Below are 12,415 nucleotides of genomic sequence, written 5' to 3'. Positions count from 1 at the left end.
GAGGAATTTCTGTAACTGGGGATCAGCATCTTAAATATTTGTGTCTATATCCTTATGTGTAAAGTGTTGGTGTGGCACCATGGTTAATGTTGTCTGATGCATCAGGCATTGGTGAGTGGAAATCCTGACTGATCCTAGCTTGATTCATCTTGACAAAGGTCAGTCCCTCCACATTTTTGGTGGACATTCGAATTCTCCATTGGGTTACTATGGCCCCCACTGCACTAAACACCCGCTCTGAAGCCACACTACTGGCCAGTCAGGACAGATTTTCCCGGGCAAACACTGCTAATTGTGCCCACAAATCCAGTTTGGCTGCCCAGAAGTCCAGCGGATCTTCAATGTGGTTTGGCGAGGTCATGTCCAAGTATGCCGCCACCTGCTGGTACAGGTCCTGCTCAAGGTCTACCTGCTGCTGATTAGTTGCTTTACTATGAGGGTGAAGAAAGCTACTCATCAGCGACTGTAGACTCCGGCAGCTTCTGATGAAGCTGGTACTGCTCCTGCCATCCCACCCCTCCCCAGCAACCATGGCAGTGGAACGTGAGCGCAGAGGGCACCCCCAGTCAGACCTGCGAGAATAATGGATGATGTCGCAGATAGGCATTGGCCAACTGACTACATAGGATGTCTCTGTAGTAGGTCAGTTTGTCCTCCCTCTCAGTGGGTGTAAAAAAGGCCCCCATTTTGTGCCAGTAGTGACGGTCCAAAAAGGTGAAGAGCCAGAAGTAATCCTGCTGCTTAATGGTGACAATTCGGCAGTCACTACGCAAGCAAGTGAGCATGCATAGTGCCATATGTGCATGTGACTCGAAGGGACTCCCTGCCTCCATCTCCACTGCATACTGCCACGGTGTGTCAGAGTCCTCTGTCTCGTTTTCCTCATCACCCTGTAGCTTCTATGGCTGCTCCTGCTTCACTTCTCCTGTCAGATGAGTATAAAAACCACCCATTACCCTACACATTGCCTTTTCTCCACTGTCCCCCTCCCCTTCTTTTCCAGTTCAGCCCCACAGGGCTCATGTGGCCATGAGATGTAGGTGTCTTGTCTCCAGTGCCCCGACCAGCCATTGTTTCCACCATCTGTTGTAGGAGATGAAGCAGTGGAATTACACATTTGAGCTGCAACTGGTTGATATCGAAGTTACACAGGGGAGTACCCCTATCTGCTTGGATCATCAATCGTTGATGGCCTTTCTCTGTCCGTATAGTCGGTTCAACATATGGAGGGTGGAATTCCAACAGGTGGAAAAGCCGCATATCAGACTATGTTGGGTGATGCTGTTCTGATGCTGCAGCTCAAAGAGGGTGTGCTTTGCGGTGAACCGGTGGCTGAAGTGCATGCAAAGTTTCCTTCCCATTGTTAAAATGTCATGCAGATGGGTGGTACACTTTAGGAAATGCTTGACAACCAGATTGAACATGTATGCCAAGCTGGGAGCATGGCTCAGGCTTCCTTGACGCAGCCAGATAAGATGTTCTTCCCGTTGTCGGTCACCACGGTTCCCATTTCCAGTTGTCACAGAGAAAGCAATGATTTGATTTCTTGATGAATCACTTTGAGCAGTTCCTCTCCTGTGTGACTCCGTTCACCAAAGCAAACCAGGTGAAGAACAGCATGACACTGTCGTGCCCTGCACACATGGTATGCTGGAGGGACACTGAGACTTGTCCGTGCAGTGGAGGCTGAGGACATGGTGGAGGATGAGAAGGCAGGGACCAAAGACATGAGAGTGTGGAGGCACAAACGGCATGGCCTGGCCAAGTTGCTGGTGTGGCTGTCCAGCAACCACATTCACCCAGTGGGCCGTAAAAGACATGTATTGTCTCTGACCATAGTTACAGCTCCACACGTCCGCACTGCCGTGCAATTTGGTGCACACCGACACACTCAAGGACTGACCCACCTTCTGTTCTACATATTTGTGCAGGGTTGGTACTGCCTTTTTCGAAAATAAATGACGGCTTGGAACTCTCCACCTCGGCTCAGCAAAAGCCATCAGTTCTCTGAAAGGTGCAGAGTCCACCACTTGTAAAGGGAGGGACTGCGGCACCAGCAACTTGGACAGGAGCACATTCAGCTTCTGCGCCGTTGGATGAGTGGGCGCATACTGCTGTCTTTTGGACATTGCTTCGCTGATGGATTGCTGCCAGAATCTGGACCAATAGAAGATGGGAATGACAGACAGCTCCCTTTGGCTGAGGTGGTGGAGCCTTGGCTGGCTGAAACAGGGAGCGGCGTGCCACTGGGGGATGCAGCGGTTGCTGCAGCAGGCTGGACCACCGCATCAGAGCCACGATTCTCCCAGGCCAATTGATGGTGACGATGCATATGTTGACGCAAGACCATGGTGCCAACATTGGGACTCTGGCCACACTTCACCTTCTGCCGACACATCTTGCATGTGACCATGTTAACATCCTCCGGATGCTTGATAAAAAAAACTGCCACACCGCCGAGTAGCTGATTTTCCCCCCAACAGTCCACACTGAATGACTGCTGCTGACTCCGGGAACCCCTTCTCCACTACCTCCCGGGCAGGTAGGCTGCTTGCGAAGCAAGTGGTCTACCCCGGGCAGGTTTGGCTCCAGACTTCCCACTTCATCCACCATGTTGACTCCCAACCATGCTACCAGCTTGCTGGCTTAGCTGCTGCCTCACGGGCAACCTTCCATCCTCTTCTGCTGATGATGATGAAGCCCCTTCTGCACCCGGCAAGTGCAATTGGCTTCATTATCATCAAATTGTGTCTGCACGTCCCTGATGTCATCCTCAAGTTCCTCAACGGTGTATGTTTCAGGAGCCAGAACGCTCGCAACACCCCCTCCCACACCGCTCTCCTCATCACTACTTGCCTGCCTAGCAGAGGAAGCGATGGATGTCTCCTCCACTTCTTGGCTGGGCAGTAACTGCTGACTGTCCTCTAGTTGATCTTCCTCGCTGTATAGCGGACCTGAGCCCACAGCATACAGTACTTACCTGGAGGAGGGAAAAGCATAGGACAGAGGCAGTTGGAGGACAGGGACTTCTCCCGGGCCATGCCGAGGTTTGAGTCTGAGGAACCCACCGACTGTTGGCTGGGGGTGTCAGAAGTCACTTGCGATGAAGTGGATGACCGAGTTAACCAATCAATGATGGCAGATGGGTTGCTGGTCGAGACACGACTGCTAGCTGATACTGGAAGCTCAGGCCTCTCACTGCGACTCTTGCTGCCACTCGCCCCTAGTTTGCTGCAACCATTACCTGCGCCTAAGGAATTTAAGCCTCTGCCACTCCTCTGTGCACGGCCTGGCACTTCTCTGCCTGACATACTTGTAGATCAGTGGTATGCATATATATTTTACTTTTTATAGAGCAATGTGCCCCAAACGGCTGCAACAGACAGTGCTGCAATGTGTGTATATATCCCTGATTTTACCCTAACATGCCACTATATGCTTGAAACAGAAAACATGTACAACAGCTGAGTGCGTATATATTTAACTTATTTTGTCACTTATGATACTGATAATCTTTCTGGGTACTGTAGTCCTCCCATTCCCTGTATCACTCTGGTTGCCCGTCTTTGAACTCTCTCAAGCTCCACTATATCTTTCTTGTACATTGGTACCCAGTACTGTACACAGTATTCCATGTGTGGTCTAACTAGTGATTTGTACAGCGGTAGAATTATTTGCTTGTCATGGGTATCTCTGCCCCTCTATGGTTGAAACAGACACGGCTGCAATGTGTGTGTATATATCCCTGCTTTTACCCTAACAGTCCACTATATGCTTGAAACCAAAAACACGTACAACAGCTGAGTGTGTATATGTTTCACTTATTTTGTAACTTATTATACTGATAATCTTTCTGGGTACTGTAGTCCTCCCATTCTCCGTATTACTCTGGTTGCCCGTCTTTGAACCCTCTCCAGCTCCACTATTTCTTTCTTGTACACTGGTGCCCAGTACTGTACACAGTATTCTATGTGTGGTTTCACTAGTGATTTGTACAGTGGTAGAATTATTTCAATGTCATGGGCATCTATGCCCCTATTGATGCCCCCCTGATTTTATTTGCCTTGGCAACAGCTGCCCAACACTGGTCACTACAGCTGAATTTACTGTTATCTGAGACTGCCAAGTCCTTTTCCACGTCCTTTTCCAGTTGTCCAGAGTGTTCTCCCATTTAATGCACAATCCCAGCCTGGATTTTTCTTCCCCATGTGCATTACCTTACATTTATCAGTGTTGAACCTCATTTGCCACTTCCAGCCCAAACCTCCAACCTACCCAGATCCATTTGTAACAGTGCACTGTCCTCTATTGTGTTTACCGCTTTACAGAGTTTAGTATCATCTGTAAAGATTGCTACTTTACCATTCAACCCCTCTTCAAGGTCATTAATTAATATATTAAATAGGACAGGACCCAAGACGCACCCCTGTGGTACCCCACTAGTAACAGTCACCCAATCAGAATAAGTACCATTAATAACCACCCTCTGCTTCCTATCACTTAGCCAGTTACTTACCCCCTTACACACATTCTCCCCCAGTCCAATCCTTCTCATTTTATGCACCAATCTTTTATGTGGCACCGTATCAAATGATTTGGAAAAATCCAGATATATGACATCCAGCTACTGCCCCTGATCCAGTCAGGAGCTCACCTCCTCATAAAAGCTGATCAGGTTAGTTTGACAGGACCAATCCCTCATAAAACCATGCTGATATGGAGTCATACATTTATTTTTATCAAGATACTCCAAAATAGCATCCCTTAGAAAATCCACAAACAATTTACATACAACGGAGGTTAAACTAACATATGGTGGGATTAAACTAACATATGGTGTGATACATTTTGGAAAAGTGGGATAAATGTTGGGAAAGTGGGAATGTGTTATTATTTTATGTTTCAATTCATAGTTTGCAATAAAAATAACAATAAAAGAAAACATTTTAAATTATGTAATGTCCTATTTTTTTATACTTGTTAAGATCAATCTAGCTTGCTGTCTTTGACTGGATGTGTTATGCATGAACTATATAGTTTATGAGGGTGATGAAGCATTCTTTTCTAAACATGTGCTGATGCAAAAGTCATGAAATAGTAAAACAAACAATAGCTATTATTAAAGGAACAGTGGGAAATGACAAAGAATCATTGTCTTTATTGACAAAATAGCTGAATACAGTTAACATTTGGAAAAACAACCCCACAAAAACAGCACAAGTCTTCCTGTATATAAGGCAATCTGCAGCATGCATGAACAGCATACAGATTATACATTCAACCTGAGACAAAATGGGAAAGGTAAAATCTAATATATATATATATATATATATCTATATATATATATATATATATATAGATATAGATATAGATATAGAAATATATATATATATATATATATATATATATATATATATATCACCAAGTGCATTGAAATGGGTATTTTATATAATCTAATATATATAAGAATGCAGTATGGGAGAAACAGAACAAAAATCTAACTTACAAAAACAAACCTTTTCTTTTGTGTGCATACTTAATTCTTAGAGGTAATCCAACCTAAAGTTCCTTAAAATAAATGTCTAGCTTTTAATCTAATGTAATTTTAGTCTCACAATAATTTACTAATAATTTAGTTTCTTGATTTATTGTACCTTTATATCTCATAAAACTAAATAATAGAATTGTGGATGCAAGAAATGACCACAAGAGAAGTGGCAAAGCTCACTGAATTGCATCTATAAAGTGATATGAAGCCAGAATTCTTTAGGGCTATGTAATTTGACTAGAGTAATTGTATATGATATTGTGTTAAATCCCTGTTTGATTTTGTGTCATTATTATATCAGATCATCTTCTATGAAGACAAAAACTTCCAGGGTCGCTCTTATGAGTGCAGCTCTGACTGTTCTGACCTACACTCATACTTCAGTCGCTGTAATTCAGTCAGAGTGGAGAATGGAAACTGGATGCTGTATGAATTCCCTAACTATAAAGGACACCAATACTTTCTAAGAAAGGGAGAATATCCTGATTTCAAGCAATGGATGGGTTTCAATGACTCCATCAGATCTTGTCGCTTAACCCCTCAGGTAAGTAAAATAAAAAAATACAAAAATAAAACTACAAGTATAAAGATATTAAGTCAATGAAACAAATGGGCTTCAGTTTTTTAAGTGTTGCATGTAAAATATATATTTTTTTAATTCTGAAAATAATCACTATACAAGATTATTATATCCCATTCAGTATATGAAACTGAGTTGCAAAATTAGATAAAGGTTATGTTCACACAGGCAATGTCTGCACAGAAAATTTTAATTCAGAGATTGCCTCGACAGCGGAGCACCGACATAACATGCTGGCGCTAGGACCACTCAGAAATGCAAACGTCTCATAGACGGCAATGCATTTCTGTGCAGACTCCGCAGAAAGAATAGACGTCTATTCTTTCTGTGGACTCCAGAATCAGGTAGTTCCACCATATAGCACAGCAGAATCCCATTGATATTAATGGAACTCTGCTGCTGCAGAAATTCCTTTGAGTCAACATAGCCAAAGGCTATGTTTACACAGGTTACAATGAGTACCAAAATTCATCTCTAAAATAGGCAAATATATGTCTGTATTTTTAATCTAATAAGGTGAACAATAAAAGTCTGTTGAAAAGTATCCATCGCTTTTCAGTGCATACAATGTTTAAAAAGATTCAGTAACTCCATAATTCCGTAGACACTTTTCCATACAGATTGTTATTGTGTACATTATGGATATATATTGCTATTCATTTTACATTGTGTGAACGTAGCCATAGCCATTTGTTTAGAGTCATGCTGTTTCTAGAATAAAACTATTTCTAATCTTTAGTCACTTAATTAAACATCTCTTCTGAAGAATAAGTACAATTTTACTGTCATGAAATTGTAATGGTTTAATGTGTATTATACAGAAGTACAGTCTGAGGCTGTGTAAAAAGCTAGTTTAAAACTGGTATTTTCAGTGGAAAAAGGGACAATCTTCTTGAAAAAAACATTTCCGCAATGGCAGAAGATGCCAATAAAAAACAAAAAAAAACAGTTTTTCTACCTAAAGGGGAAGAGAAAAGAGCTTGTAAATTAATGATATTGCTGTCCTATGCAGTCAAATTAATATGTCAATGTGTGTATGTGTGTGAACTGGTCATATTGATTTCATTAGTAAAAAAAAATAAGTGTACCGTATATACTCGAGTATAGGCCGAGTTTTTCAGCACGATTTTTCGTGCTGAAAACACCCCCCTCGGCTTATACTCGAGTGAACTCCCCCACCCGCAGTGGTCTTCAACATGCGGACCTCCAGAGGTTTCAAAACTACAACTCCCAGCAAGCCCGGGCAGCCATCGGCTGTCCGGGCTTGCTGGGAGTTGTAGTTTTGAAACCTCCGGAGGTCCGCAGGTTGAAGACCACTGCGGCCTTCAACATCATCCAGCCCCCTCTCACCCCCTTTAGTTCTGAGTACTCACCTCCGCTCGGCGCTGGTCCGGTCCTGCAGGGCTGTCCGGTAAGGAGGTGGTCCGGTGAGGAGGTGGTCCGGGCTGCTATCTTCACCGGGGAGGCCTCTTCTAAGCGCTTCCGGCCCGGCCTCAGAATAGTCACGTTGCCTTGACAACGACGCAGATACGTCGCTGTCAAGGCAACGGCTCTATTCCGGGCCGGAAGCGCGGAGAAGAGGCGCCCCCGGTGAAGATAGCAGCCCGGACCACCTCCTCACCGGACCACCTCCTTACCGGACAGCCCTGCAGGACCGGACCAGCGCCGAGCGGAGGTGAGTACTCAGAACTAAAGGGGGTGAGAGGGGGCTGGATGATGTTGAAGGCCGCAGTGGTCTTCAACCTGCGGACCTCCGGAGGTTTCAAAACTACAACTCCCAGCAAGCCCGGACAGCCGATGGCTGCCCGGGCTTGCTGGGAGTTGTAGTTTTGAAACCTCTGGAGGTCCGCATGTTGAAGGCCGCAGTGGTCTTCAACCTGCGGACCTCCGGAGGTTTCAAAACTACAACTCCCAGCAAGCCCGGACAGCCGATGGCTGCCCGGGCTTGCTGGGAGTTGTAGTTTTGAAACCTCTGGAGGTCCGCATGTTGAAGGCCGCAGTGGTCTTCAACCTGCGGACCTCCGGAGGTTTCAAAACTACAACTCCCAGCAAGCCCGGACAGCCGATGGCTGCCCGGGCTTGCTGGGAGTTGTAGTTTTGAAACCTCTGGAGGTCCGCAGGTTGAAGACCACTGAGGGCGAATGATGAGAAGAGGATAATGAAGGGGGGGGGGGGTGTGGGGATGATGAAGGGGGGTGGGGATGATGAAGGGGGGGGGGTGTGGGATGATTACAAGGGGATGATGAAGGGGGGATGTGTGGGATGATAAGGGGATGTGTGGGATGATGACAAGGGGATGATGAAGGGGGGATGTGTGGGATGATGACAAGGGGATGATGAAGGGGGGATGTGTGGGATAAGGGGATGTGTGGGATGATGACAAGGGGATGATGAAGGGGGAATGTGTGGGATAAGGGGATGTGTGGGATGATGACAAGGGGATGATGAAGGGGGGATGTGTGGGATGATAAGGGGATGTGTGGGATGATGACAAGGGGATGATGAAGGGGGGATGTGTGGGATGATGACAAGGGGATGATGAGGGTGTTAATGACGGGTCTGGATGATGACAGGGGGGATGAGGTATTTCCCACCCTAGGCTTATACTCGAGTCAATAACTTTTCCTGGGATTTTGGGTTGAAATTAGGGGTCTCGGCTTATACTCGGGTCGGCTTATACTCGAGTATATACGGTAAGTGTTTTATAGCCCCAAAACAAGCAAAAATATATTGTGTGTACATGGCTTTACAGGACGTTTGTTAATGGATTTGATAAACAATCCATGTATACACTAGTGGATGCCATTCTTGCAGAAGCGTTATGTCAGAAATTAAACATGGTGAACATTTGTAGATTTACTAAACATGCAAAGAAGAGTGCAAACATACAATTTAAGCTATATTCAATGCTTAAACTTCCTTTTAACGTTATGTAAGGAGATCTTACATAGACAGAACAATAGATTATGTGTCCGGTAATAAGAGGATTTACAATCTAGTTAGAAAATCTCTATAAAATATGAAAATAGAGTAACACTATAATAGGTACCAATGATATTTAGTTTAAAGCATACCTTTCATATTATAGAAAAAATGCTTCTATATGTTACATACTAGGTCATTCAGATGCTTTACATGCCTTTTTTATGTGTCTAGCTTCTGCATTTGGCTTACAAGTCCCTCATTCATCCACTGCACGGAGAGGAGGTGTCCGAGGCAAACACTGAGCTTGCCCTCACTCACTATGCCTTCACTTCCTCCCTGAGTCTGCTGTGCATTGTTGGTTCTTTTCATCCAATCACTGCAGGCTGCTCTGTAAACCCCTCCTCTCTGTTTTCAGACAAGAGTCTGATAGACGAGTCAGGAATGAGCACAAAGAAGTGCTAGTCTCACCCTCACTTACTAGCCTTTTTCCCAAACTGTGCTTCAGTTGAGACAAAGAAAATGCTGCAGCCAGACTATATTATGTCCTATCTGTGAAAGAAGGAGAAAAAACAAGGAGACCAGAAGGGGCGCCTCGTGTGATACCATTGGGATAATACAAGGGAGAGATAGAGACGTGGCCGAGTCTATAGGACCCCTAGGTAATGGCTGCTCACCTTGTGGCAAGTCAAAGCTTGCATATCAACCAACGAATGGGGATAGAGAAGAAGGCAGGAACTGCTGCTGAGCCTCAGATTGCAGCCTGGATGAAGACCTATAGTTGAGTAATAAAATAACCCTTTGATGGTACTGCTGGTTCCAATAGTGTTGGTAAAAAACTGTAACCAGAGATGTAGGAAATACAAAACACTGGATAGTTTATTTTAAAAAAAAGCATAAAAAACAATAAAACAGAAGGATTACGCGTTTGGGGGAGTCTCCCTCTTCATCAGATCAGTGATTTATATTATGTCCTGAATGTTATGGGGGCCACTAGTGGACTTTTTAATAGCCATGACTTTTATAAAAAGAAGATATATTTTTTAATAAAGAAATGTTAATTAAAAAAGGTTTTTGTTTTGCCAAGATATGCAACATATAGACATTTTTGGAATCTGACAATGCCCATTTAAAATAATAGGTTTCCAATGTTCTTTTTAATTTCCTACTTAATTTTTCTGTAAAATTACAGTAATCTAAGGCAATTTTTGAGATAAACATAATAAGGAATGCAAAAAAGAAATATAACAGATACATGTAAAAATACATGTATGGCAGCTTTGCAGACTTGTTAAACTTCACAGGCGGTGGGTGGGGACTGTTTATTTTTTGTCACATCATATGGCAGAAAAAAATGATTAAAAAACAATAAAAAGTCCTATCTTATCCATAATGTTACCAATGAAAACGACAGATCATGGTGCAAAAACATTAGCCACAATACAACCAGATTGATAAAAAAGAAAAGAAAAAAAAATCTTATAGGGGTCAGAATTGGTCACTTTTAATTGTATTTTTATGTTTATTTTTTATAAAAGTAAAATAAAACAAATGTTATGTAAATTGGGTATCACTGTAATAATACTGAATCATAGAATAAAGATAACATGTCAGTTGTACTGTAAATTACACTGTGTAAAAAGAAATGCTCCCTAAATTTGCAAAATTGCATTTCAATTTCATCCTATAAATTTCAGTGTGTGAAATGAAAGGGGTAATTATAAAGTACAATTGGACCTTTAAGAAGCAAACCATAATATTGCTCTGTGGATGGAAAAAAAATGAGTCTCTTAGAAGGCAAGGAGGAAGAAATGAAAACACAAAAACAAAACTTGGTCAGATCTTTAATGGGTTGAATCGAGAAATCAGAAAAAAAATAGCATTCATTTACTAAGGAATGTGTCTTAAGTTCAGAATAACAATATGAATACATTCACAGAATTTACTGCAAACTTGCAGATAAGAATTAATAAAATCTCAGTAATCTAAAGTATCACAACTTAACAAAAATCATAAATGTGTCTACTTTTTATTACATAAAATTTGCAAATAGTTTCTACTTTTTAATACAATACATTTACATTTACAAATAGTTGGTAACATTGGCAACAATGCTGTTGCTTACTATGTTTTTCTTTATAATAATAGAATGGGCATCTTAAAAATGTTAGCCTGTAAGGCAGTGATTCCACTTAGCAGTTTTTTTTTTAAACTGCCACTGCAGATTTTTTTTCAAAGCCAGAAGTGGATCCATGAGGTTGAACAAACATAAATCCTTCCTTTACATTCCCCTTTCTTTTGAATCCACTTCTTCTTTGGTTCAAAAACTGCAGTGGCTACAGAGCCTAAAGCAGTTGTCTAGAATTAGATGAACATGACTGTTTTCTTTAAAGAATTGGTTTTGAAAGGCTGTGTGTGGTATTGTTTTTGGTAGAACAACTATATAAGTAACTATATAACTTTAACAATTATTATGTATGCATTTTTTTAATAGCACCGTGGCTCCTTCAAGGTGAGAATCTATGAAAGAGAAGATTTCAGAGGACAGATGATGGAGTTCACTGAGGACTGTCCCTTTGTGCACGAGCAATTCCATTATCATGATATCAACTCCTGCCATGTCCTTGAGGGTTACTGGATATTCTATGAAGAGCCCAACTACAGAGGCCGTCAGTATTACCTGAGACCTGGAGAGTACAAGAGATACACTGAGTGGGGAGCCACAAGTAGCCGTGTTGGCTCTTTTAGAAGAGCCACAGATTTATACTGATGATGTTACTACAGCAAAATTCCACTTCTGTTTATGGAACATATTCAAATATTTTATTTTTGTTTTACGCATGAGAAACCTAAATAAAAAAAATATATAATTACAAGTTTTTTTAATACCTATTTAGCATTGTAAAATGTTTGAATTATTTTAAATGGTATATAGTACAGCAATGGCTATTATTAAAGAGGGATGTAGAGGCTGGTCTTGTGTAGGCGTCTGTGGGAAGCATGGGAGGAACAGAAGGGGTGCTAACTATACTGTGGGGGAAACAGATGTCATAACTATGCTGTGGGGGAAGAGAAAGGGTCTTAACTACACTGTGGGAGGCACTGGTGGGGCAGAGAGGGTGTTAACTATACTGTGGGGATACAGAGGAGAGTCTAACTATACTTTGGGAGCACAAGGGGACACTACCTATATTGCGAGGGCACAGAGGGAGTCTTAACCCCTTAAGGACGCAGCCCATTTGGGCCATTAGGATGCAGACAATTTTATTTTTACTTTTTCGATTTTCCTCCTCGCCTTCAAAAAATATTTTCATCCACAGACTAGTGTGAGGGCTTGTTTTTTTTACAACCAGTTTTCACTTCAC

The 12,415-nt window shown here is 42.5% G+C and overlaps 1 protein-coding gene across 3 annotated transcripts; it reads left to right on the top strand.

Moving 5' to 3' along the window:
- The first annotated feature begins 2,764 nt into the window (after positions 1 to 2,764).
- On the top strand, positions 2,765 to 11,820 carry LOC130283969 (gamma-crystallin 1-like). 3 transcript variants are annotated; one of them, XM_056533784.1, is made up of 4 exons: positions 5,293 to 5,301; positions 5,850 to 6,092; positions 11,222 to 11,224; positions 11,545 to 11,820. In XM_056533784.1, exons 1-4 carry the CDS (start codon positions 5,293 to 5,295, stop codon positions 11,818 to 11,820), a joined length of 531 nt encoding a protein of 176 aa, XP_056389759.1. The 3 variants fall into 3 exon arrangements, with proteins under 3 accessions (XP_056389758.1, XP_056389759.1, XP_056389760.1); XM_056533783.1 differs by lacking the exons at positions 5,293 to 5,301; positions 11,222 to 11,224 and adding an exon at positions 2,765 to 2,794; XM_056533785.1 differs by lacking the exon at positions 11,222 to 11,224.
- Positions 11,821 to 12,415: the final 595 nt, after the last annotated feature.

Source organism: Hyla sarda, chromosome 8, assembly GCF_029499605.1.
Source record: "Hyla sarda isolate aHylSar1 chromosome 8, aHylSar1.hap1, whole genome shotgun sequence".
In the NCBI taxonomy this organism is placed as follows: domain Eukaryota; kingdom Metazoa; phylum Chordata; class Amphibia; order Anura; family Hylidae; genus Hyla; species Hyla sarda.
Note: the sequence above shows the minus strand (reverse complement) of the source record. Positions and strands in the feature narration are given on the sequence as shown.